Source organism: Solea solea, chromosome 4, assembly GCF_958295425.1.
Source record: "Solea solea chromosome 4, fSolSol10.1, whole genome shotgun sequence".
In the NCBI taxonomy this organism is placed as follows: domain Eukaryota; kingdom Metazoa; phylum Chordata; class Actinopteri; order Pleuronectiformes; family Soleidae; genus Solea; species Solea solea.
This window is the reverse complement of record NC_081137.1, coordinates 967,114-994,303: the sequence shown is the minus strand read 5'-3', so window position 1 is coordinate 994,303 and position 27,190 is coordinate 967,114. Positions and strand designations below refer to the sequence as shown.

At 42.4% G+C, this 27,190-nt stretch overlaps 1 protein-coding gene and 2 long non-coding RNA genes across 3 annotated transcripts; 1 reads left to right on the top strand and 2 right to left on the bottom strand.

Moving 5' to 3' along the window:
- The first annotated feature begins 452 nt into the window (after positions 1 to 452).
- On the top strand, positions 453 to 6,870 carry LOC131458982 (uncharacterized). The gene is made up of 3 exons (XR_009240175.1): positions 453 to 649; positions 4,697 to 4,910; positions 5,952 to 6,870. It is a non-coding gene; the product is annotated as an uncharacterized LOC131458982 (long non-coding RNA).
- Positions 2,749 to 12,420, bottom strand: LOC131458981 (uncharacterized). The gene is made up of 3 exons (XR_009240174.1): positions 12,338 to 12,420; positions 11,549 to 11,613; positions 2,749 to 4,907 (listed from the first exon to the last, which is right to left on the bottom strand). It is a non-coding gene; the product is annotated as an uncharacterized LOC131458981 (long non-coding RNA).
- Positions 12,421 to 15,751: 3,331 nt separating this feature from the next.
- Positions 15,752 to 26,306, bottom strand: LOC131458954 (Na(+)/citrate cotransporter-like). The gene is made up of 13 exons (XM_058628339.1): positions 25,737 to 26,306; positions 23,152 to 23,280; positions 22,909 to 23,045; positions 22,518 to 22,750; positions 22,069 to 22,209; positions 21,763 to 21,946; positions 21,552 to 21,674; positions 21,151 to 21,363; positions 19,391 to 19,494; positions 18,665 to 18,786; positions 18,385 to 18,546; positions 16,798 to 16,935; positions 15,752 to 16,721 (listed from the first exon to the last, which is right to left on the bottom strand). The coding sequence occupies exons 1-13, from the start codon at positions 25,821 to 25,823 to the stop codon at positions 16,593 to 16,595; spliced, it is 1,902 nt and encodes a 633-aa protein (XP_058484322.1). The 5' UTR covers positions 25,824 to 26,306; the 3' UTR covers positions 15,752 to 16,592.
- Positions 26,307 to 27,190: the final 884 nt, after the last annotated feature.

Sequence of the window (27,190 nt, the reverse complement as noted above, 5' to 3'; positions counted from 1 at the left end):
CCACATGTGACAAATAAAAAAATGTAATCTTGAATATACATATACATGCTGCTACAACCCTGCTACAGACCTGCTATTTCATATTGTGCAATAAGAATTTGATGGCTGTATATCCTTTTAATGTAGTACGCTGCAACTGAAAACCCACCTCACGTTAACTAGGGTCACTTTTTCTTTTTAATGTCCTTGACCCATACACTGGTTGTTGTTGTTGTTGTTGTTATTGTTCTTCGTTGTTAGCTGTATGCACTTTCAAGGTGAAGTCAAGTAAATCTCGTTGTACAACTTGTATAATGACAATGAAGGCATTCTATTCTATGTATGTGTATATATATATATATATATATATATATATATACACACACACACACACACACATAATTGTGTGTATATATACTGTATATATCATTATTATTTATTTTATTATTTTTTACTTTTCAGTAATAGTTCAGTTCAACATTTCGATCCACACTCCATACCAGATGGTGGCGGTAATGCACCAAATCGTAGTTTGTCAACCGCCATAAAACCTCAGAAGAGAAGATGACGACAAACTGACAACCGGCGCCATCTTGAGGCTGTTCGGTGTCACGACACGGGAGATAATAACACGTCAGGTTAACGTAACAAGAACCATGCGACACACGTGGTAAGATCTGCACGAACTCGACTTCACAAAAAGCCTATAAATGTGAATAATTCGGCTGAGGAAAATGTTATGTAGCCTGTAGTTGTTAGCCGCGCGCTAACAGGCTAAACTACCATCTGTGAACGCGCACACGAAATGTGAACGAATATGAATGAATGCAATAAAACAGCTCACGCGTCACATTATACATCACATTAGTGACGTTGTTTTTCACTCTCTATGCGATAAAGGCCACATAGACCGGAAGCTCCAATTAGCGCTGCGTTTGTGTGTGTATCTGCGTCATTACCCTAAAGTTTCAGAACAAACAGTTCAGCCACTGCTGAGAAAATAGTGTTGTATTGTTTTCCTGGGCTCTGCGAAGCGGATCGGCACTTCCTTAATTTGATGTCGTCATCAGAAATCCTCACCACTCCTCTCACCACCGTAGCGCCTCCCTGTGCGGGCACTAGTCCGGGCACATCCGGTGGCGTACATTCAACCGCAGAAGAAGAAGAACTACTCTGGTTGTAGCTGCTGAGATGCAGAGCATCCACCGTGCCAGAGGGGGAGCTGTGTATCTGAGAGCTGGCCTAACTATTACGTCACTTCCAGGTACCTGGCCAATCACAGGACAGTGGGAAAGCTCTCGTTGGCTGGCCAATCACAACACAGTCCATATTCTGGGGGTGTGGTTTTGGTCTGAAACAGCGCGGCTGACGAGAGCGTCAGTGAGTAGATATTTTGATCGGCTCGTTTGCAGCGATTAGAAGGTTTTTAATCATGAAAACAAGTTAATATATGTAAGTAGACCTCCATAACTAACATATATGTGTGATACAAGCATTCTATGTCACCTTTACTGAAGAGACATTTGAGCAGAGAAACTCCCACAGCTAATGCCGGAAACCAGCGGTGTCGGGAGCCGCCATGACATCGCTGTTGTTGTGCTTTTCCTCTTTTTTTTTGTTTTACGGCAGTTGGCATCCATCTATAGGTGCATTACCGCCCCCTTCTGCTCTAGAGTGTGAACCAGAAAAGGCCACACACTCTTACCCTATATATTTTACCCATTCCTGTCCTACTTTATATCCTATAAAAAATGCCCTGTATCCCTTAAGAACTTAAGACTCGTGCGTTGTCACTCTTTTCCATTATTCCTGTTAAATTAAAGTCTTGATCCCCTAATTTTCTTAGACTATTTTTCATCACCTCTATATGCCTCATATGCACTTTATGCAACTTCAATGCTTGCTCCCCTCGTTTTAGCATTATATAGCTTATGTTATCTTTCCCAGGAGAGGTTAGTTTTGATTTCTTTATAGCCCTTGTCATTTCTGCCATAGTTCATCAATTGCTTCCCGTTTCTTCCCTCCTGTCGAGCACACCTGGATACCGACTCATTGTTCTCTCTCCGTCTCCGCCCCTCTTCTGATAGATTTTCCAAACGATGTATTCTCGCAAATGATTTTGCCATCATTTCTGCCTTATCCCTGTTAGAACCTGCAGTCTCCTCCCCACAAGTCATGGCTGAATAATCCCATACCTCTCCCACAGGTGTCGTTCTTCCAATTCCTATTTTTGCTCCTGGGAATAGCTCCCTCTGCTGGTCTTATTTTGTATTGATCTCTATATCTGCTCCTGCCAGTAGAATTTACAAACTTCCCAATTGCTAATTCCAGCAGTAGACACTAGTGTAGCATCGAATGCTGACTTTGTACCTGTGGCGACGTTCAACCTTGTTCCTCCATCATTCATACAGACCACGTTCCTTTCATCCATCAAATCTTCAACTACTTTAACATTTGAATGAGTTTGTAGCACAACCCCCCCCCACACACACTAATCTATGAGCATTAAAGACTAACACCATATTATCTTTTGTTTGTCTGTAATTGATCCAACTCATGCCTTTTACATGGATTATATTCATTCATTGTAACCTCTCCCACACTTCCACCACTATATATTCTTGATCACCCCTTCCCCCCACCAAGTCTAAACTTGGTTTTAACCATGTGTGGCGAAATAGGAAGGAAATCTTGACAACGCCACCCTGGGAATTACTGTTGGAAACAAAAGGTACACAGTCCGGGTTACTCAGGGGCCAGGAGGCGTGGTTCAAAGTTACCATATATTTTTTATTAAACATTAATTCTAAAATTTCAATAAAACTCATTCATACCAACAAAAAAAATCCTAATCAGGGTTGAGGCCAAAGTGAATGGATGAATGCTAGGGCAGGGCTCCAAAGAAAAACACCACGAATAAAAAAAAAAAAAAGAAATCACTGGGCACACGTGGCAGACACCCCGCTCCCAGGGACACAGCAAGGCACCGGGAGGATGCCACCACCAGACCACCGCCAGTCTACAGTAACTGAAAAAGGGGAAGATAGCAACAAATTAGTGGGGTTACACATTCAAAGAAAAGACTTCAAAGCTTAACAAAACTATAAAAATGGCCAGGTCACAGGCCTAAATAAACAATATAATTGAACAAAAAAATAAAACTATAACAAAACCCAATTACCTTAATTCCAAAAGAAAAATCTCTAAATTAACAAAACAAAATGACATAAACAAAACCCCCATTTAACCCAGACACAATACCCAAAAATAATGTTTCACAAACTCATTCACTCATAAGTGGGGGGAGCAATCCCCAATAAATGCAGGTCTGCGGCTGAACTATCGTCCTCGTGCAGCGTGTACTCGGGCTGGAAGTCAGCTGTGAAGCTTCCCACGACCACCGAATAACGCCGCACAGGCATGCAGCAGCAGCGAACACCAAACACCAAACACAGTGATTACAAAGCGGCAGCGGCCCGTCAGGTGGTTAACAATAATACCCAATCAAGAAGAACATTAGAAAGTGCTACGTACGTTACAATTAATGCGGTTGCATTTCACAATATACGTACATACCTTCTTTTAGCAGGAACAGACACTCACGAGAGGAGGGAGGAGAAAAAGGACGTCTAAACCGGAAGTGACACAGGCGACAATGGGAGCAGAGGAAGAGCCGGCGAGCGGACTGCCGCTTTTGTACCGGCTCCCTCAATGAACTGCAACCATGGCAACCAATAAACACAAATGAGCGAGGGGGAAAGTAAAACAAAAACGCTCATACTGCCACACATGTTTCTTGAACACATACTATGTCTGCTCTTGTAGCCTTAGATAAATTGCTTAAATTCCAGTAAACACCTCACATTGTAAAAGAATGACCATGATCATGTGACATCCTGCGAGGTTCTCCCTCACTTCTTCCCACGCCAGTCCCACTCATCCTCAGTGGCTCACTGCTGCTGTAACCATGAGTGTGTGATGTCACTTCCTCTGTACTGTTATGAACGTCACTAAATCTCTGTTGTTCGCATACATCCTGTCGTCTGTCCTTGTGTGTCTCGTGTGTCTTGCACGTCCACAGCTCTTTGCTCATTTCTATATTCACTCACAGCTTCTGCAGAGGTGATTCTTCCCTCAGCTCTTATTTTTTTGGGATATTCGTTTCCCTTGTCATCGTCTCACACCCACCATATGCGACACTATCATCTCCCCCACAGCTGCACCCTGCTTCCACATTTCCCACATCATGCACACCTCCTCTTCTCTTTACAGTTCTTAGCTATATGTCCAAACCTTTGACCCTTAAAACACCTTCATACTGTCATATGTGTGAAAACTTTATAAGAAATGTGAATAAATGAAGGCAATGAGGGGTTTTCTTTTACATTTTTAAAAAAATATTACGACAAAGCAGGTTTTAGTTATTTATTCATCGCTCATTAGCATTTATAGTTCTATATTTGTGTCCAAGTCTCACATATTTGTCATTTTTAACTTATTAATCACTCAATATAAAAGCCAAATACACACAAATACACTCTCTGCAGGACCATAAACATTGATATTCAACTTCTAAGGGTTATGTGAACAACTTTAAATAAAATTCCACCGAATTCAATACATTTTATATTATTGATAATAGAATTGGTGACATTTTCATGCAAAATAAAGAGAAAATAAAAATCTGATGAGGCAGAAAAAATCATGCTGTGCACAGGTGCCTCTAGGGGGAGATGAAGCACCAGCAAGCCCCTCCTCAGCGCCGACGATGAAAAGTGGACTCCTCCTGGCTGAGTGCGGTCCGCGCCCTTCCCCCTCGATAAATTGAATTGGAACCATCCACTTCCGGTTTGCCACTCGGATCTTCCACGCGCGCGGAGCCGGCAGGAGGAGACGCTCAGGCAGACAAGGAGCAGCGGGACAAACGTCTGGTAAGGACAAAAATGATCCACACCTGCTGTTAACATCCGACCTGAGTGATCCGATCACAGGTGTTCAGATTACACCTGCTAATGCTAATGTGACGTCACTGCTCCACAGCAAACACACGATCGCCGTCTAACCATGTACGTGTGGTCAATGCGATAGTATGTCGTCAAAACGTTAAATTAGAAACTGTCCACGTATGTCATCAAAAAACTTAAAGAATGTCCTTAACAAAAAATGTCAACGGACCATTAAAACTGTTCAGAATGAGTATCTAGTCTGGCCAGTAGCAGGTTAGCTGCTGCTAATGTGACGTCACTGCTCCGCATGTAAACACACGATCACCGTCTAACCATGTACGTGTGTGTTTTCAAAAAAGTGACTTAGTGTCAAATATGTCATTATATAGTATGACGTCATACTGTCAGCAACTGTCCAAAATGTCCTCGTATAAATGTCAACAAACAGTTAAAATATGAACTGTCTAAAATACTTTTAGACAGTTCATATTTCAACTGTTTGTTACTAGGACACTTTTAGTAAAAGGGTCGTAATAAAATATTTATTATTTAGTAAACTGTCAAAAATATACCAAATATATACGTACCAAATATAGTACGTCAACAAGAAATGTCACACTACTGAATGAGTATCTAGTCTGGCCACTAGGGGCAGGTTAAGTAAAAAAAGTGTTCAGGAGCAGTGGTTTAGTAGAATTTCAAAATAAAAGTGTCCGTGTTGATATGGATCAATATATAGTTGACAATAAAAAGGTTTTTCATGTGTTTTCCTCACATTTCTTCACTCATTTACTGCAGTGAGCACATTTGAACACTTTAAAGTGGACACTGCTTTGTCTCATCATGTCCTCTGACTGAAGACCTGAAAACAGCTGCCATTAAAGGCACAGTTCATGTGTTTGCAAGTGATTCCATTCACAGTCGTCACTAAATACATCAGAATCCTCTGTTAAATATTGAGATTTTACAAATATTTTCAGGATTTTTAAGGTCTTTGTAACTGATCTACAACTTTGTTTGGAGCAGGACCAGGAGCCAGGAGCCAGGACCAGGAGGAGCTGGAGGAGGACGAGGAGCAGCGGGGACAGGTGTGTGGTAGCTGCTGCTTAAAAATGATCCGCACATTTCTTAGATGTTCTGTTGACGCTCTGTTCACACCTGCTGTTAACATCCGACCTGAGGGATCCGATCACAGGTGTTCAGATTACACCTGCTAATGCTAATGTGACGTCACTGCTCCACATGTAAACACACACACCTTTCATTTCTCTTTCTTTATTCAAAGGAACAAAGAAACCAGAAAATGTTCAACATTTGTAATAAAACAAAAAACAATTCATTGATTATTAAAGTATTTGACAATTCATTTAGTAATGGTTTAATTATGCAGTAATCGTTGCATTTCTACTTGGTTTATATTTGAAAAAAATAATCATCAGAGACACCATGATGCAATTTATCACGATATTTGCAATAAACTGAGACGCTCGTGAAAGTGAGCACTTGGCACCATCTAGTGGACTGAAATGTTTATTTATTTAGTTCATTTTTAATAACGTTTATTTGTAACATCAGTTAAAAAAAAATACGCTAAACAAAAATATTACTCGGTGTCTCAAAATCGAAATTTCACTGTATTAGTTTTTCTACTAATAATTCTCTCAAACAGCGTCACATCCTGTGTGTAACCGTAGCAACCACAACAACATTAGCTGCACGTAAAGTCACACTATTGTATCGACGCAGTTTCACGTCAGACACTGGAGACGCATCTGAGCCTCATCGCATTTACACTTGTGTTCAGTACATTTTCTGGAGCAAAGCATCACTCTTTCACCTGTGATTTCATCCCCTCACACGGACGTTAACAGCACTTGTCAACAGAGCCTCTGTTTAATGTGTTCACATCATTTTTACATTGTTAACAAGTGAAAACTGTGGACGAGTCAAAGTGGCAACATTCAGTCAATAAATACACCATTAAATAAAGACTCACATGTGTCTCACATTCATTCATTCACATTGGAATTAAATACAGAAATGTCTTATTGTTAAATGTCATTCATTCGTTCACATTCTCAATTCATTTGATGTAAAAACAACATATAGAATGACTTGACTATATAATGAATGATGTCATGGTCGTGTGTTGCATGATGAATTGATTTTTTGTGTCAAAATCAGCATCAAATCAATTGATGATGCAACACAGGACCATGACATCATTCATTCAATAGTCAAGTCATTCTATATGTTGCTGTTTTCACATTACATGAATTGAGTATTTGAATGAATGAATGAATGACACATTTAATAATGAGACATTTATGTATTTAATTCCAATGTGAATGAATGAATGTGAGACACATGTGAGTCATTATTTAATGGTGTATTTATTGATTGAATGTTGTCACTTTGACTCGTCCTCAGTTTTCACTTGTTAACAATGTAAAAATGATGTGAACACATTAAACACACAGAAGTCTCATTCATGTGTTTATCATTTTTAAGCAGCAGTTACTGGACACCTGGACCCAACTGTGTGGTCAACAGTCCAGGGCGTGAACCCCTATCATTTATTTTGTCTTTTTATGGCATCTTTTGGGCCAAAAATGTGAAATAAAATGTTATAACCCCCTGCTGTCATCTGTGCGGGGGGCCGGGGGAGCACAGCCCAGCCCCGGCCCCAGTTAGACCCCGGCGCCGGGGCCAAGTGTTCGGAGCATGCTGGATTTGAACCAGCCACAGCCGGACTGGCACAACCTCCTCGCAGTTGCGAACCAACCCACCACGCCACGAACCCTTTGGAGGTTTGGGAAGGAGCTCCGGGCGTTATTGAGTCTTCACTTTGGCTGTGGAACCTTAAACCTTGACGTATAAAGGAACTGAACCGTCAACGTCAGGACTGAAAGGCTGCTCTCTAACCAGCTGAGCTAACTGTCCACACTCTTCCTCAGGTTTTGTCACACCTATTCACTCTCTGTGTAGAATATTGGGCTTAAAAAGTTGCTTCATCTAAGATTTGAACCTCTGACCTCAGGAACTCCAGTCTTTGTCTGAACCACGTGAGCTATTTGTCCTCACACACTTCTTCTTCTTCAACGTTGTACGACTTTCAATAACAGATGAGCACAAACATGACTTCAGCGAGACCTCAGACTGATGAAGTATTTAAGGATACATGTCCTCCATAGTGGGCCAAACACTTGGTGTAGTGGATAGTGCTCTTGCCTTTGAAACAAGAAGACCTGGGTTCGAGACCCAGTTGGAACAAGGATCTTTGTGGAGTTTTTCATGTTCTCCCCGTGTGTGCTTGGCTTTTCCCCAGGTTCTCTGACTTCCTCCCACAGTCCATCAATCATCTACCACTTTGTCCTCCATCGGAGGGTGGAGGGGGCTGCTGTGCCAAGCTCAGCTGTCATAGGGTGATTCACCCTGGACTGTTCGCCAGTTCATTCAAAACAGGCAATACAGTGATGAGGTAAATTTCCACCTAAACATTCACTTCATGTAAGATTCGAACCCCTCACCATAGGAACGACAGTCCATGTCTGGACCATGTGTGCTATTTGTCTTGGTTTGCTTTTTTTGCACAATTTGGAAGTCTTTCAATAATAGAACCCATGACTGCAAAAAAAACTTCAGACTGATGACACATTTAGGAACGTCTGTCCCCGAAAATAGGAGACATGGTTGGTGTAGTGGTTAGTGCTCTTGACTTTGCAGTGAGAGAGTCTGGGTTCAAGACCCATTTGGAACATGAATCTTTGTGCATGGAGTTTTTCATGTTCTCCCTGTGTGTAGCTTTTCTTCCGGTTGTCTGGCTTCCTCCGACAGTCCAAGAACATGCAATATTGGGATTAGGTTAATTAGTCACTCTAAATTGACCAGCTGAGGCCTGTGAAGTCATGGGTAATCTACTGTTGAAACACTTGTAAAGGTGTGGGAGTGAATGTGTTGAAAGGTTCATTGACTCTAAATCTCCATGCACAAGATTCTTGTTCTAAGTGGGACTTGAACCCGGATCCTCTCGCTGCAAAGGTAAGAGAAGTAACCACTACACCAACCATGTCGCCCATTTTCGTGGACAGACGTTCCTAAATATTTCATCAGTCTGAAGTTTTTTTTGGAGTCATGAGTTCTATTATTGAAAGACTTCCAAATTGTGTGAAAAAGCAAACAGACAAATAGCTCATATGGTTCAGACATGGACTAGTGTTCCTATGGTCAGGGGTTCGAATCTTACATGAAGTGAATGTTTAGGTGGAAATCTAACTGATTACTTTGTTGCATGTTTTGAATGGACTGGCGAACAGTCCAGGGTGAACCCCGCCTATCACCCTATGACAGCTGAGCTTGGCACAGGACCCCCGCAACCCTCCAGTGGAGGACAAAGTGGTAGATGATTGATGGACTGTGGGAGGAAGCCAGAGAACCTGGGGAAAAGCCACGCACACACAGGGAGAACATGAAAAACTCCAGAAAGGTCCTTGTTCCAACTGGGTCTCGAACCCAGGTCTTCTTGTTTCAAAGGTAAGAGCACTAACCACTAGACCAACTGTTTGGCCCATTACAGAGGACATGTATCCTTAAATACTTCATCAGTCGGAGGTCTTTCTGAAGTCATGTTTGTGCTCATTTGTTATTGAAAGTCGTCCAACGTTGAAGAAGAAGTGTGTGAGGACAAATAGCTCACGTGGTTCAGACAAAGACTGGAGTCCCTGGGGTCAGAGGTTCAAATCTTAGATGAAGCAAATTTTTAAGCCCAATATTCTACACAGAGAGTGAATAGGTGTGAGAAAACCTGAGGAAGAGTGTGGACAGTTAGCTCAGCTGGTTAGAGAGCAGCCTTTCAGTCCTGACGTTGACGGTTCATTTCCTTTATACGTCAAGGTTTAAGGTTCCACAGCCAAAGTGAAGACTCAAAAACGCCCGGAGCTCCATCTCAAACCTCCAAAGGGTTTGTGGCGTGGTGGGTTGGTTCGCAACCGCGAGGAGGTTGTGCCAGTCCGGCTGTGGCTGGTTCAAATCCAGCATGCTCCGAACACTTGGCCCCGGCGCCGGGGCCAAACTGGGGCCGGGGCTGGGCTGTGCTCCCCCGGCCCCCCGCACAGATGACAGCAGGGGGTTATAACATTTTATTTCACATTTTTGGCCCAAAAGATGCCATAAAAAGACAAAATAAATGATAGGGGTTCACGCCCTGGACTGTTGACCACACAGTTGGGTCCAGGTGTCCAGTAACTGCTGCTTAAAAATGATGAGCACATGAATTAGACTTCTGTGTGATTAATGTGTTCACATCATTTTTACTCTGTTAACAAGTGAAAACTGTGGACGAGTCCAAGTGACAACATTCAATCAATAAATACACCATTTAATAATGACTCACATGTGTCTCACATTCATTCATTCACATTGGAATTAAATACATAAATGTCTCATTATTAAATGTGTCATTCATTCATTCAAATACCAAATTCATTTGATGTAAAAAACATACATAACTTCTTCACTATTTAATGAATTAATTCATGGTCCTGTGTTGCAGTAAGTCATGAAATAATTCATGAAATAGTCTTTAAGTAATTCTATATTTTTTTTTTTTTACATCAAATGAATTGAGAATGTGAATGAATGAATGACACATTTAACAATGAGACATTTCTGTATTTAATTCCAATGTGAATGAATGAATGTGAGACACATGTGAGTCATTATTTAATGGTGTATTTATTGACTGAATGTTGTCACTTTGACTCGTCCACAGATTTCACTTGTTAACAATGTAAAAATGATGTGAACACATTAAACAGAGGCTCTGTTGACAAGTGCTGTTAACGTCCGTGTGAGGGGATGAAATCACAGGTGAAAGAGTGATGGTTTGCTCCAGAAAATGTACTGAACACAAGTGTAAATGCGACGAGTCTCCGATGCGTCTCCAGTGTCTGACGTGAAACTGCGTCGATACAATAGTGTGACTTTACGTGCAGCTAATGTTGTTGTGGTTGCTACGGTTACACACAGGATGTGACGCTGTTTGAGAGAATTATTAGTAGAAAAACTAATACAGCGAAATTTCGATTTTGAGACACCGAGTAATATTTTTGTTTAGCGTATTTTTTTTTAACTGATGTTACAAATAAACGTCATTAAAAATGAACTAAATAAATGAACATTTCAGTCCACTAGATGGTGCCAAGTGCTCACTTTCACAAGCGTCTCAGTTTATTGCAAATATCGTGATAAATTGCATCATGGTGTCTCTGATGATTATTTTTTTCAAATATAAACCAAGTAGAAATGCAACGATTACTGCATAATTAAACCATTACTAAATGAATTGTCAAATACTTTAATAATCAATGAATTGTTTTTTGTTTTATTACAAATGTTGAACATTTTCCGGTTTCTTTGTTCCTTTTAATAAAGAAAGAGAAATGAAAGGTGTGTGTGTTTACATGTGGAGCAGTGACGTCACATTAGCGTTAGCATTAGCAGGTGTAATCTGAACACCTGTGATCGGATCCCTCAGGTCGGATGTTAACAGCAGGTGTGAACAGAGCGTCAACAGAACATCTAAGAAATGTGCGGATAATTTTTAAGCAGCAGCTACCACACACCTGTCCCCGCTGCTCCTCGTCCTCCTCCTGGTCCTGGTCCTGGCTCCTGGTCCGGCAGCTCAGCCCTGCTCCAAACAAAGTTGTAGATCAGTTACAAAGACCTTAAAAAAACCTGAAAACATTTGTAAAATCTCAATATTTAACAGAGGATTCTGATGTATTTAGTGACGACTGTGAATGGAATCACTTGAAAACACATGAACTGTGCCTTTAACGGCAGCTGTTTGCAGGTCTTCAGTCAGAGGACATGATGAGACAAAGCAGTGTCCACTTTAAAGTGTTCAAATGTGCTCACTGCAGTAAATGAGTGAAGAAATGTGAGGAAAACACATGAAAACCTTTTTATTGTCAACTATATATTGATCCATATCAACACGGACACTTTTATTTTGAAATTCTACTAAACCACTGCTCCTGAACACTTTTTTTATTTAACCTGCCCCCTACTGGCCAGACTAGATACTCATTCTGAACTGTTTTAATGGTCTAGTGACATTTTTTGTTGACGTATTATATTTAGACATTTTTGACAGTTCATATTTGGACAGTTTTTGACAGTATGACGTCATACTATATAATTATATAGCTGACACTAAGTCAGTGTTTTGAAAACACACGTACATGGTTAGATGGTGATCGTGTGTTTACATGTGGAGCAGTGACGTCACATTAGCAGTAGCAGCCTAGCAGGTATAATCTGAACACCTGTGGTCGGATGTGAACAGCAGGTGTGAACAGAGCGTCAACAGAGAATCTAAGAAAGTGTGGATCATTTTAAGCAGCAGTTACCACGTTTGTTCACATGTTTGTTCACATGTTTGTTCCCGCTGCTCCTCGTCCTCCTGTTTTTTTCTCCGAATGGAAGAAGCTCCGCCTCCGACAAAGGCAGTGGAACATTCCAAATAGATCGACTCAGAGGGGAGGAGTGGAATGTACCAAGTCACGGAAAGTACACAACGGCTTTTAAATCAGTGTGTGTTTGTGCAGGAGCAGCTCCACCTGTAATTAAACAACGTTCATGTCCTCGCTGGACAAATAAAAGAACAATGGCAGCTGAAATTGTTGTTATTTAATAACATTTTTGCTTAAACAGAAAAAAAACACCTGTAGGAAATGCTGCCACCTGCTGGACTGGAGGTGTTTCCCCCCTCATCTTATAAAAGCTGCCTAAATGATCCAGTTTTAGCTCTTTGTCTTAAAATGATCAAGAATAAATGTTGTGACAGTAAATTGATGTTTTTCCTTGTTGTGTCTTGTATTATTAAGACACTTTTGACTTTTTGTGTCAAACACAAACTCATAAAAGATGTGCTTTTTGAAAATGAGATATATAAAAATGTTTGCATTGATATATTCTACTTTGATTTAGGTGATTTTTTTTTTTCAACCTACATCTGACCTAATTATTGATATCAAATACTGAATAATGTTTAAAGATTTTAACCCTTTAAATACCACGGTTTTATCATGTTGCCACCACGGTTTTTAGATAAAAAAAATAAAATATGAATAGTAGCATGAGAAGTATTTATATAAGGATGCTTGTACCTCCCCCTGGTGCTTTTCACAGGTATTACACAGGTAGGATTACTTTCAGAAAGTAATAATCACTGAAGAGAGAGAAGCTCTTGGTGGTTTTCAGTCTTCACTGTGGCTGTGGAACCTTAAACCTTCACGTATAAAAGACTTGAACCGTCAACGTCAGGACTGAAAGGCTGCTCTCTAACCAGCTGAGCTAACTGTCCACACTCTCCCTCAGGTTATCTCGCACCAATTCACTCTCTGTGTAGAATATTGTGCTTAAAAAGCTGCTTCATCTAAGATTTGAACCTGTGACCTGAGGAACTTTAGTCTTTGACTAAAGCACATGAGCTATTTGTCCTCACGTAGAATTTCTGTGAAATTCAGTCATTGCAAGAGTTGAACTCACAACCTCAGAGACACAAGACACTCTACCCCACGGACTGAGCTACGTGTCCTGATGACCACGACGCTCCAGGTGAGGAGGAATCAAGGCCGTCTCCCAGGGAGTTCTGAGTGGAGCCTGCCACTGACCTGTCAATCAAAAACAAAGGAAAAGCAGTGCTCACTTTGGCAGATACTCCACCCTGTGGCCAAAAGGAGAAAGCACACCTCTCACAGATCCTGCTGCTTCACACAACAATACATGTAGCCTACACTCCATCAAAAACTGCACATTATAACATAACTTAACACTTGAAATTAAATAACTTGAAAATATATAGGAAGGGGGTGTGGCTTATTCAGTTATCCTTTCCTGTCCTCACACTCGTGTAGTCAGATTTCCATCATCTGTTTTTGTTTCTTTTCTTCTTGAAATAACAGTTTGCAGTTGCAGTAAATACAGTTTCATCGTTGCATCGTCCATTTTCGTCAGGAGGCTACTTTTAGTTTTACTTTTAGTTGTAATATTTAATTTTTAGATTTTATATCCTGAGAAATCTGCCAAACAAAACAAACTTACACTTTATACCCTGTTGTCATTGTTGTTACCTCTAACAAGGAGGTGGTGTATTTGGCTATGTCTTGGTCTTAATTGGTCTTAATTCACGAGAATAAGTCGAACTCTACTGCCGTGTGTAACAATGGGAATTGTTGTCATTGTTCATGTTGTGCACGGACGTTTTAGAGTGACGGACCGAAAGTGAACGTTTGCGTTTTCTTGCATTATTCTTTTTAAAATCCTGATACTTACGACAATGTGATGCTGCTGTGCTACACGATGACGTATCTCCTTGTTTGTGAAACAACAACAGGTGGATTGATTTATTCGTGGGCTCTTCTTAGTCTCTCACTGTGTGATTGTTTATACACAACTTGCGCCCTCCTGTGGCACCTACTGAGACTACAAGTGTGTGTGTGTGCTGAACAGAATTTGCCCTCTGGGGTTTGAGTAATACTACTGATAACAATATATATATTTTTAATTTTTACGTTAAAACAAACAAAAACATTTTTTTCTGTGCGAAAAGAACAAGTGACAAGTCATCTGGGAGGTTTCTGAGCAGTTCTTCAGAAATCATCTCCCTATTTGACTTGAGAACACAAAACATAACAATAACGTGGTCGGATTTGATTTGATTTAAGCCGATAAAAGACTCATTGAGATCAAGAGCTCTTTCACACGGGTGACGTGGCCAAGAGAGGCAGCAGCACACGTCAAAGTTCATATATTATTATTATTATCATTATTATCATGATTATTATTATTATTATTGTTATTATTATTATCATTATCATTATCATTATTATTATCATTATTATTATCAGTATCATTAGCATTATTATTAATATCATCATTATTATTATTATCATTATTATTATTATTATTATTATCATCATTATTATTATTATTATCATTATTATTATTATTATTATTATTATTATTACTATCATTATTATTATTATTATTATTACTACTCAAAAACCATTATCTAGGCTTAACTGATCATAGAGCCTCAAACCTTTAACATTAAAGTTTGTGACTGTGACACTCGTCTTGTTTTTCTTTACTCATTTTCATTTGATCAACTTTATTAATCCCAGAGGGCAAATTCTGTTCAGCGCACACACACACACACACACACACACACACTTGTAGTCTCAGTAGGTGCCACAGGAGGGCGCCTGCGGCACCTACTGAGACTTGTGTGTGTGTATAAACAATCACACAGTGAGAGACTAAGAAGAGCCCACGAATACATCAATCCACCTGTTGTTGTTTCACAAACAAGGAGATACGTCATCGTGTGGCACAGCAGCATCACATCAAAAATCTGAATTCACGAGCAAAAACAAAAGTGTTGCGTTTCTATTTTCGTTCCGTGCATGAGACCAAACACTGAATGGGTTCGTACTTGTGAGAACTTCACTCTTTCACCTCTGGGTTGAAATTCAGACCCGAAAGAAACTCATAAATTCAGAGCCAGAAACAAAAGCTTCTTTGTAAACTGGCTGCATTCAGCCACTAGAGGGCGAGCCTGATGGTTTCGCTTGATTTTCAGGAGCTGTACATCACCTGTCTTCCTTTACAGTCAATGGTTTTTAATGTATCAGCCTTTTATTTCAGGAGCATCAGTTTATGGTTTGAGTATAAAAGTTTATTTCAAACCGAAATCAGTGAATAAAGATGTGAGATGTTCAGTAAATTTAAACATAATAATAATAATAACAATAATAAAATGAATTACAGCATTACACGCCAGTGTTTATTCAGTCCAAATAAAATTGTTAGAAAGAAGACGATACAAAACATATGTACAGCAAAAACTAGTGTGTTTAAATAGAAAAACAATACAAAACATACAATACTCAGGTTTTCTAATGACTAATTAAAATGGTTCCAGTTTCTGCCAGAGTCTGTTCACTGATCAGTTTTCCTCCATGTTCTCCACGAATGCTCAGCAACAGATGCTGCAATGATTCAGTCAGGATTTAAACTCCTGGATCCGGATCAGTGGAGTCTTTTGTTGGCTCAGGTCCAGCTGTCACAAGCTGCAGTGTGAATATTTAAACCATTTCACCCAGAGTCCAGAATCCAGTGTCTAGAGACTTCGGTCCAGAGTGCAGAGTCCAGAAGTTGCAAGTCCAGAGTCCAAAACCCATAGTCTGTCGTCAGGAATCTACAGTCCAGAGTGAATGGTTCAAAGTTCAGTGTCCGGACCCCAAATGAAACACATTTAGAGCTGAGTCCTAAGTCCAGAGTCAGTATTGTAAAGACCGCAACTGGAAACTCTGATGAATACATTTTTAACAGTCCAAAGTCCAGAATCATGAGTCAAGTGTCCATAGTCCAAAAAGCCTGAGTCCAGTAACTAGAGTTGAGAATCTCGAGTCTAGAGTCCAAAGTGCAGAGGTGGTAACTTTGATAAACACATTTGTCAATAGTTTAAAGTCCAAAGACAGTAGTTTAAGGTTCAGAGCCCAGACCATAAAGCCACCTGTCCAGAGTTGGTAAAGTCAGTAGTCCAGACTCCAGAATCTAGAGTCCAGAGTCCAGAGCTGAAGATTTGTGGCACCAGGTCTACACCGGTGCAGAGGTGTTGGCCCACGATGGGAACGAGTCCAGAGAAAACATGGCACGACCCCAGCTGTTGATGGCCAGACTGATGCAGCCGATCCCGATGATATTCATCACCACTCCTGTTTTAGCCTGCAGGGGGCGCACAGGAGGCGCTTGTTACCACCATACATGTTATTCTTCAACTGTCCTGAACCAAAAAGCTCACCATGTCGGACACTTTGAGGAGACCGTAGGAGAAGACGATGGCGTTGGGAGGCGTGGCCACCGGCAGCATGAAGGCAAAGGAGGCGCTGAGGGTGCAGGGGATCATCACGTACAGAGGGTTCAGGCTCATGGACTGGGACTGAGTGACAACATGAACGCACAAACGGCAGAGTTGAACTATTCCAATAACAGTTTTCTCTTTTATATTGTGAAAGTTCATTATGACTTCTGATTGACTTTGTTTACCCGACAGTTATTAGGACAAATAAATGCAATATCATCTACGCAATAGATTCTTTCCGAAACGGGCGGAAAGAACGCGACACACGATCCGGAAAAAGAAAAGGCCATACTAGGAAAACCTAAAACCAGCCATTTCGGATCACTGCAAACGACGGAACCACGTGATGAACTGGGAAGAGGCCAGAGTCACTCGCGCAGAAGAAAACCCATACCAGCACAATGCACTAAAATAACGGATCTATTTGTAAGATTAGCCGTAAGTCATAAGTTCCACCGCTGCAGCGGGTGCAGGGCCGTCATCATCAAGTGCACAGGGGGCTGTCGGAGTGACACATTCAGGTGGATTCAGAGGAGGAGAGAGGACAGAGGACAGAGGAGAGAGGAGAGAGGAGAGAGGAGACCCACGAGACCCAGCAAGGACAGATTGTGAGATTAGAGTGTGTGTGACAATTGCCTTTATAGCCTTTGTTTTCAAATAATACTCCGAGTAGACTTGGTGTCCAACGTACAGTGTTGTTTTAGCTTGCCGTAAAGTAATAGTTTTACAGTTATTATTATGTAATATCAGTGAACCATTGCTTTGCTGAAATGGATGATTAATCATTGTTAGGTCACCAGTGGGGCTGCAACGATTATTCATTTAAACGATTGTTAATCGATGACTAAATCAACCGTCAACTATTTTGATAATTGATTAATCGGTTTTAGATGTGTTGTTTTTTAACAAATCATACAAGCTTTCTGATTTTTCAGCTTCTTAAATGTGAATATTTTCTGGTTTCTTTGAAAAAATTATTTGAGAACATCATGATTTCCAGGTTTGTTAAACACTGACATTTGAACTACATTTTTTGCAACATTTGAACTACATTTTTTGCAACATTTGAACTAAAAAAAAAATACTCGATTCTAAAAAGAATCGTTAGTTGCAGCCCTGGTAACCAGAGAAACAACACTAGCTCTCTTCTAGGCCACTGTGCTTTATTTAATTTTTTTTAACAACACAATGTGCGCATATATCCTCTAAGGAAAACTTACTATTGTCTAAAAAAATGAACCATTGTCATTGTCTACTGCTTTATCCTCCACATGAGGGTCGTCGGGGCGGCTGGAGCCAATGAGAGGGAGACTACACAACCATTCACTCCTAGGGTCATTTTAAGGCAACAGTGCTCGCCGCTACGCCTCATAGAGACACGTTGTGCCGGGACTATATCGTGGAAAAGCGCCACATGTTGCCTTACACCTGAGACCCTGAGACCCTGAATCATTCAACCAATCAACAAACACCGCCTACGGTCCTCCATGTTCTGGTACAGCGTGACTACAGTATGTGTACACTAACCATGGAGGCCAGGATGGGCAGGAAGAGTGTTGCCGTGGCAACGTTGCTGGCGCATTCAGTGAAGGTGGCGACGAGGAGGCAGATGACGATTGCGATGGCCCATGGAGGGATGGACTGGAGCGGTGTCATCTGAGTACCAAGCCAGCGGGACAGTCCGGACTCCTAACACACACACACACACACACAGACACACTGTCAGAACACCTCCCCCCTCTCTCCCTCTCTCCCTCGCGCTCTCTCTCTCTGTGGACTGGACGGACACAGCGACACAGCGACACACCTCGCTGCCCTTCGCGAGGGCGAAGCCTCCCCCCAGCAGCAGAACAATGTTCCAGGGCATCTTCTTCTGAGTCACCTGCCAGGTAAGCAGAGGAGGGGCGGGGCCTCGTGATGCCTGAGACTCTGATTGGACCAAAAAAACAAACAAACAACAAAACTTAAAAACACAAGACGACCGTTTCTTCTCTGCAGAGCAGCGTCCTGCGACATGACAGACAGATGCAGCCAGTGTGTTAGCGGTTGTAGGAGGTGGCTCTCAGACACCTGAAGGTGCTGCTAACTGTCGTTACTCAGCAACGCATGCTTAAAAGGTACATTGTCTACGTTTGGGTGTGTATACTTGTATTTGTTACCTCCTCAGATGGTCTGGATTTATATTTCTAGTCTTGTATACAGTGCACCTTTGACAAAATTCGACACAACACAACAATGGAGGACGTCCATTCGTTTTTCTATCTGTCGTGGGTGGAGCCACCATATTGTCCCATTTTAACTCTGGTACCCCAAGGCAAGGGCGCCAATGAATGGAACGGTTCCAAGCGTTCCACTCGGTGGAAACACGGCTATGGAGATCAGAACTTGGTCGTTATGGGGCAGAGCCTCATTTCTGAAGAAGTCGGGTTAGTTGTGTTGGGCTAGGTTAATGCTAGCCCAACACTTCCAATGAACAGGAGTCAATGTTGAGTCCTTCAATGGATAACTGTGTGTGTGTTTGTGTGTGTCACACCTGTGTCAGAGCTCCTCCAGCAGCAGAGGTAGCGCGGTGGCTCAGAGGGAAAAACAAACAATAAGACAGCGACAAACAGGGAGACGGTCGCGTCAGTGACGAACCTGGCAGAGAGAGAGAGAGAGAGAGAGAGAGAGCAAACTGTGTGTTACACATCATTACAAAGACATGAGGCAGACACAGAAGACGTCCAATGAAAACAAACTCTCTCTGTCTCACAATCACAATCACTCAGATCTATTCAGTCTGTTCAGTCTTATCTCCATGGATTTTAAGTGACACTTTAAGTGTTTCTTTAAGGACGGGCTCACACTCTCTGTTCCAGTTCATCCCAAAGGTGCTCGACAGGGTTGGAAGCATAGCATTGTCCAACATGTCTTGGTAAGCTGAAGTGTTTAAGGTTGTCCTTCATTGGAGGTAAGTCGCCTCGGGCCCAAAGCCGGACTGAAACACCTGAATTCAGTACGAGAGTGTATAGATCCGTGATAAATTCCCAAAACAAAGTGTCCTGCCAAATCAAATGACTTCATTAAAGTTAACTTCCTGTTCCTCAGCGTGTTTGTCCTGGATGCTCCGAGCCGTCACTGCCTCTGACCTGTGGTCACGTGGTTCATGAATGGGGATTTCACCACACACTGTTTGTATTTACTTACACTCGGAGACATGTTTGTACATCCGCCTCTTGCGCACTCTTGTGTTTTCTTAACCTTTGAGGACATTTCATTCAAAAAAGACCCCAGATGAGTTCACAGGGATTATCACTCTAACTCTAACTCTAACTCTAACGTCCAGCAAATGATCCTTCAGGTTTACCTGCTGCACCCCTGCAGGACCATGACTCCATGTTGAGAACCATTAAATTGAACCATCTGAGTGAATGTGGATCAGTGATCTGGTGGATACATTTTGTCGACTGTGACCTGCGACCTAATAAAAGGTACAGCTGATCTCATGTCAGCGTGTGGTCCAGGACCACGGGTCAATGTCGCCGCTGCCGCTGTTGACACGACTCGTTTGTACCCAGGACACGTTTCCCGTGTTTGTGCTTCGCCTCTGGTTCCTGTTTGTTCAGGATTTTTGTCCTGAGGCAGAAAGTTGATGCTAAGACGTATCCGACTTTTTCCACTTTACATTAATGCGCACACACACACACACACACACACACACAGTATTGCAGACAGTTTAAAGTGTGGACACTAAGCAGTTCATCTGAGTTCATCTGAGTTCATCTGAGTTGTGGTGAGTTCAGTTTTTTGGAAAAAGCTGCTGACCAAAAGACTAATCTTAGAAAAAACTGTCTCAGTCTACGATAGGAATGTGTAAACCTCTCACTCTCCCGCACCAAAGTCAGTGATTTTAGCTTACGGGGACACAGGAGCTGCTGGTCCACTGCTGCCTCGTGTGGTCACTCTGTGTCACTGAGGTCAATCTGAACAAAGGATTTCAAAGACATTTTGAACTTGTGATGGAGGCAGCAGTGGATCAACAACTCCTGTGCGCGGTGTTCTTAAAGTCACTGATTTTCTCTATGGACTTTGGTGCGGGAAACTTCAGTTTCCTGTTGTAAATGTCTGTCTAACAGTGAGATGTTGCAGACTTAAGGTGACATAGACTAGCTAGGCTTTCTGTTTAGTAGCTAAAACCTGTCCAGCAGGTGGCCTTGTGGATGAACACATGAAATACTCACATCAACAGTAGGGGACACTGTAGGGGGGACAATGGCAGACCAAGTCACAGTTTGACCAGAATTTGCTACTCACTCGGCCTTGGAGTTGAAGATGTGTGTGGCCCAGCCGTCCATGAAGCGGGGGTCTCGGGTAAACCACAGCACCACCATGAGGACGAAGAGCACCAGGACATTGGCCTCGGCGTAGCTCATGGGTCCCAGCCGGCGATGCTCGTCTCTGATGACTTCATACGCCGCTTTCTCCTTCTCTGATTGGACCGCCCCACAACCCCACGTTCTCTTCAGGCTGTGACAGAACATTTAACCAATTTAACCAATTACTGAGGAACTGGTTAAGTTTGGGGCTGAATTGTGGTTAGTCATTAAGTCGTTATGTTCGGATAAGGTTCTAGTAAGTCTCCAGGAACTGAACGTAAGACCCTCTGAAGTCACTAAAACCTGACTGTGTGTGTGTGTGTCTTTGAAGTGACCTACTTGCAGCCAATGTAGAGGAACTGCAACCAGAACCAGGCGAGTGTCAGCATCAGCATCATGGTGGGAAACGCAAACACAAACCAGGATGCAAAGTTGATGACGTCATCGTTCTGGGGGAAGAGTCTACGAGACAGGAAGTGGAGTTTTCATCATGTTTGTGATGGAGAAATCCATTTTATATTCAAACGACAGAAGGTGTTTCAGGTCTTACTGGCTCATCTGTCCGATCAGAACCAGGTTTGGTCCGGTTCCTGTAAGAGTGGCGATGCCTCCGATGCTCGCGGCGTAACACACGCACAGCAGGATGCCTTTGCTCATCCTCCTCTTCTCTTCCTCCACCTCGCTCAGGTCCTCCGGCTCCATCTGACGACAGCTGCTGTCCATGTTCACGAGCGCTGCAAAGCAACACAGATCAAAACCTTTTCTAAGAAGAAGACATTTGATGCTCAGGGAATCTGACACCAGTCCTGTCGCTGTTTGGACAGAAATAAATCAGTCCAAACACAAAGAAACTCACCAGACTCCATCCTGGTCAGGTCTGATGGAGGTTTGTCTTGTGGTTCTGGTTTGACAAGCTCTTTTCCATCAGTCTCATCCTCTCTGTGCTCAGCAGACACGTTTTGTAGGTTACCTTGAGTCTGGATCAGTTCTATCAGACCTGAGAGGAAACACGTCAAGTATACGTTAGGGCCAGATCCTGATGAATCCATTAGACTTGTAGTCAAGACCGCCTAAACCACCTAAACTGAGACCTAGTTAGTTAAATATAATGATCCTGATTTAATGCTATTTATTCTGAAAGGAATAAAAGAAAGGCAAACTTAAAATAAATCTGGACTTAAACCTAGGCATAAAGCCTACCAAAAACAATCAAGGAGTCCTTCAGGATTCTCAGGATCAACAGGATCTCTTATTGAGAAATGTTAGCTGTGAAGCACAAAGAACAGAATCCACTATGACCCATACCTTTCTCCAGGATGTTGGGTTCTATAGTTTGCAGGATGTTGACTGTTTTCTCCTGGTGTTCCTGGTGTGGCACAACTGTCCTGATCTGGCCCTTGGATGAAGATTCTGGATCCACATTTCCATGGAGCTGGTCCAGGACGGCCTGGACAATGGGGACCATCATGGCGGTGGTGGCGGTGTTGCTGATCCACATAGACAGGAAGGCCGTCACCCCCATGAAGCCAAGCATCAGCCTGAGACAGAGAGACAGGACATTCCCATGATGCTAACAAGCTGAAAGACATTTCTTTTGCAAACATAGGAACAGAAATGTATTTCCTTATGGGCCAAGTTTGTATATGACAGCTTAATGAGGCTGTGAATGTGGGTCCACAGAGATCAGAGGACTCACAGGGCAGGTCGGACCCCAACCAGCAGCAAAACTCTGAGCGCGATGCGTTTATGAAGGTTCCAGTGCTCCACAGCCACAGCTACCATCAACCCCCCCACAAACAGCATGTTGGTGTCCTTCAGGTACTGCATACACACCTGCATGGCAACAAACACACAACATCAGAGTCTGTTTGAGGGTTAGGACTCGGGCTTTGGTGTTGAGGTGTTGAGGTCAGGAGTGAACAGGTGTATCTTGTCTTACATCTTTGGACTCCATGATGCCGAGAACAGGGAAGAGGATGGTCGGCAACAGCGCCGTCACCGCCAGAGGCACCACCTCGGTGCACCAGTACACCGCCATGAGGACTATGACATAAGCACAGGCTGCCTCCTGCACACACACACACACACACAAAGGTTGTAATGGGTCATGGGTAATGGTTGTTCTGAACTTTCTCGCAGGGCACGTGAAGCGGCATGAGTTTCAGTGTGAGAACCCACCGAGGAGAAATGTCCCTGCTGAGACCAAACACACACACACACACACACACACACACTCACTCACTCTGTTTTTATTAACCACCATTCACGTTACAAAAGAGAAACCTGAACAAACACACACACATGCTGTGAAAGCGAGTCCAGGAAGTGAAGGATTCTGGGAAAAGTCACACGATCTGTCTTGGGGGAATTTCAGCTGTTTCTACCAAGTGACTTTAAACATTAAACAGACACTGCAGCTCAGTCTGGAAATAAAAAGGTTTTTATTTTGTCTTTAAAATGAATGAACACTTTTACATGAGGTGTGACATTTGAGGTACCGATCGCACACTTTCACACAAACCATGGCTGTCAGCCTTTTATCAAAGAACTCGGCGAATAAAATCCACTTCAGCTTAAGTCTACGATGTCTTAAGAACATGTTCACACCAGTTCAGTTTTTCTCCCACACCAAACCCCATGGAGATCAGTGATTTTAACATCACAGCACACAGGAGCTGTTGATCCACTGCTGCATCCATCACAAAGTTCAAATGACTTATTTTAGTGAATTCGGCTTTTGAAAATCTTTGCTCAAATTTAACTCAGTGACACGAAGTGACCACACGAGGCAGCAGTAGATCCCGCCAGCTAAAATCACTGATTTTCTCTTTGGACTTTGGTGTGGGAGAGTGAGAGTGATGCTTTGTTTGCTTGTTTCTGTGCGTGGGACACTCCGTCCTGAGAGAAAAGCTCCCTCTGCAGCCAAATTGTGTTTTGTGACGTTGGGCTGAATAAATAAACTCGACTTGACTTTAGAGGAAGTGGCTCTGAACTGATCTGTCGTCTCATTTGATTCCCAGTCACGTATGAAGGTGAATCTGTCAACACTTTGTCAATCAGTGACAGAATGTGTGAATGTGACCTGTTTACTGACACACACACACACACACACACACTTGTTTTTACGTCTTTGTGAGGACACTAAGGACGCTAAGATCACTAACCCCATGATGGTATTATGGTCTGTATTTATACAGAGTTTTTCTAGTCTTGATGAGCTGCTTTACACTCCAGTTTTCCCTCATTCATTTTGGAATTATAAGTGGATTTTGGAACTTGAAGTAGAATTTTAAGTCTTTTTAACTGATCGTACGTTGACATGTCGTTGCGCTCATGTCTCTTCAGTGACGACACTCTCTGACCAATCCGTGGTCGGCAGTCTGTTGACGTCATATTAGAGTATCGGCTCAGCTGAACGTCGTCAGAGCAGGAACTAAATAAAAACATGAGGAATCAGGTACTATCACTGATGGAAAAGCAAGAGAAACGAGTCGAGCTGGAATAGTATGATTGTCTGTAATCCTTACCCTAATCTGGGTTTTTAAAATACTAGTGTTGTATATTTCCTACCACCGAGGGTAGCAGACACAAACGCAAACGCTCCTATGGGTCACATTTGGGAGTCAACACAAAAGTTGGAGGAGACTTGTTGGTCTCCTCACCGCCTCTAGCTGGTCCAAAACGAGACGACGTGATCCCATCAGCCCTCGCTCTGGCTTCCTGTTACCTACAGGATCCTGTTCACAATGTTACCACTTGTTTTGAAGCCCTTGCAAAATAACGCACCGGTCAGAGGACATTCCTGCGCTCCTTGCTTTTTTATTTGCTCTTTTATTTATTTATTCTTTTTTTCTTCTTTTATTATTATTCATATTTTAATGGGTGCATTTCTTATCACCATCCCATTTTATCTGGTGACTTTCCTTATTTTATTTTATGGCTTCCTTTAACCTTAACTTTAGCCTGTAAAGCACTTTGTGGCAACAGTAAAAAAGTGCAGCACTTTTTTTGACCTTGACCTTGACCTTGATTTTAGGACTCTGCATTGACAGGACAGGTTACCACTAAGTTTAACCATCACCACATCTCAAATCTTAGTCCTGAACTTAACCAGCTCCTCAGAAACGAGGTTCTGCCTCATTAGGACCAGGCTTCCGTCTCCATGAGGACTACTGGCCCTGACAAGTCTGGTTTCCATGACTTCAGAGGACATGGTCTGTAATCCTAACCCTAATCTGCATTGATTTACATTCCTCTTCCTGGAGACTCACTCAGACCCTTCAACATGTGGTCATTCACGTTCCGGGGACTCGCTCAGGAAGACGAGTCCCCTTAGTGTGACCGTGGAAACAGATTTTAGGTCCCCACAACAAATGGGACACAACTGGCGATTCACACAAACCACTGATGAGTTGCTTGGACTCTACATAGACCAGAAGCCCGGATCTTCACCGGGTCACTGGTTCTTTGAATGGATCATTGATCACAGGTCAGTTAACAGCGCGTTCACAGGCTCATGCTCACCTTGGTGCTGACGGCGAGCGGCAGCAGGACGAACGGGCTGCAGACGAGGACGACGATGCCCTTTAACCTCCAGAGCTGCTGCAACATGGATGATGATGATGATGATTATGAAGATGATGAAGATAAAGTTGGATGTCCTCTGTCAAAGAAAAAATGCAACAGTGAGAACGTTTCTTCCTGCTGGACCTGTTTCTCTCTCTATGTCTCTGTGTCTCTCTGTCTCTGTGTCTCTCTGTGTCTCTCCAGTAGGTCTGTGAAATGTTGCACACACACACACACACACACACACTCACACTCACTGTGTAAACAGACAAAAAGAAACCCTGCGTTGTGTCAAACCAAACCTTTTTTTCTTTGGTTTGCGTCATCGACTGTCCACAACAAATTAATAAATAAAAAACTTCAAAGTTTGAAGTTGTATTCCACTCATTTTAATACATACCAGAGTTGTAGTCCCTTGGCAGGTAAACACAACAACAACATACTACACTGTACTTGGTGTTACAACGCTATAATAACACAATTCCAAGTGCCAAAGAAGCGGCACAAAGTTATGGTAGGTTGGTTATTTATGATTGCGATCATCCTGTGAGTTAAGTGCTTTTGTCCATTTTTCCCCAGTTGGCAGTTATTTACAACGTACAATTTAAAATGAAGAAAAACATAAAAGCTTTATTTCGAAAAGTTGAACACAAACGAATTATTAAATTAGAATTTTGAACATTTGGTCGAGTCTTTGTCTCAATGTCCAAAAACAGGCCAACGTTTTCCCAACTCTCTCCTCTCCGCCAAAACTACAGTAGCAGTGTCACCTCAGACGCTACAGTGACATCACCTGAGACAATGATTTTGTTAAATAAATGAATTATATACAGCGTTTTTTCTGTAACTGAGACTCTAAAGCCGCGTTTCCACCACGTCACAGTTTGGAATGGTAGAGCCCTCGTTCAGGTTTGCGTTTTGACTGAGAAAAGTCGAGTGTGCTGTGGCAACACGTCAAACGTCAAACTTTGTACGAGAGTAGACTACAGACATCGAAGAAACACCGCTCGCAATGGAGTGACGCTTTTCTGTCGCCCAATCAGCTGACTGATACCGTACCGTACCATTGTTCTCGTACCCCAAGGGAGTGGGTACCGAAAAATGGAACGGTTGGGCCGATTGTTCTGATGCTTTACACGGCTCCATTTAAAGTGAGTGAGAAGAATTTTCGCTGACACTTCCACTGCGTAGGTGTGAGTCCAGCATACCGATGTAGTAACAGTGAGTTTCCCCGCACGCACAATCTGGCTGTTTGGAGTTCTGACGTGCTTTGACCTCACAAAGGCAAGGAATAATCGCAAGGGGTCCTCCATTAGCTGCAATCTGCAGTCAAACATTCTTACACACTCCTTTAAGTGGCTTTAAGCCTGTGGTATTCTCGCGCATCAGGGTCCTGCAGTATCCCACTTCAC

What these genes read in the sequence shown, in the direction of transcription:
- LOC131458954 (XM_058628339.1), bottom strand. Translation starts at nt 25,823, where the DNA reads ATGTTGCAGCAGCTCTGGAGGTTAAAGGGCATCGTCGTCCTCGTCTGC. An exon ending in GTTGGGGTCCGACCTGCCCT is followed by an intron (nt 22,751 to 22,908) that starts GTGAGTCCTCTG and finishes TCTCTGTCTCAG; the next exon opens with GCTGATGCTTGGCTTCATGG. An exon ending in CTGGAGGAGCTCTGACACAG is followed by an intron (nt 18,787 to 19,390) that starts GTGTGACACACA and finishes TGGTCCAATCAG; the next exon opens with AGTCTCAGGCATCACGAGGC.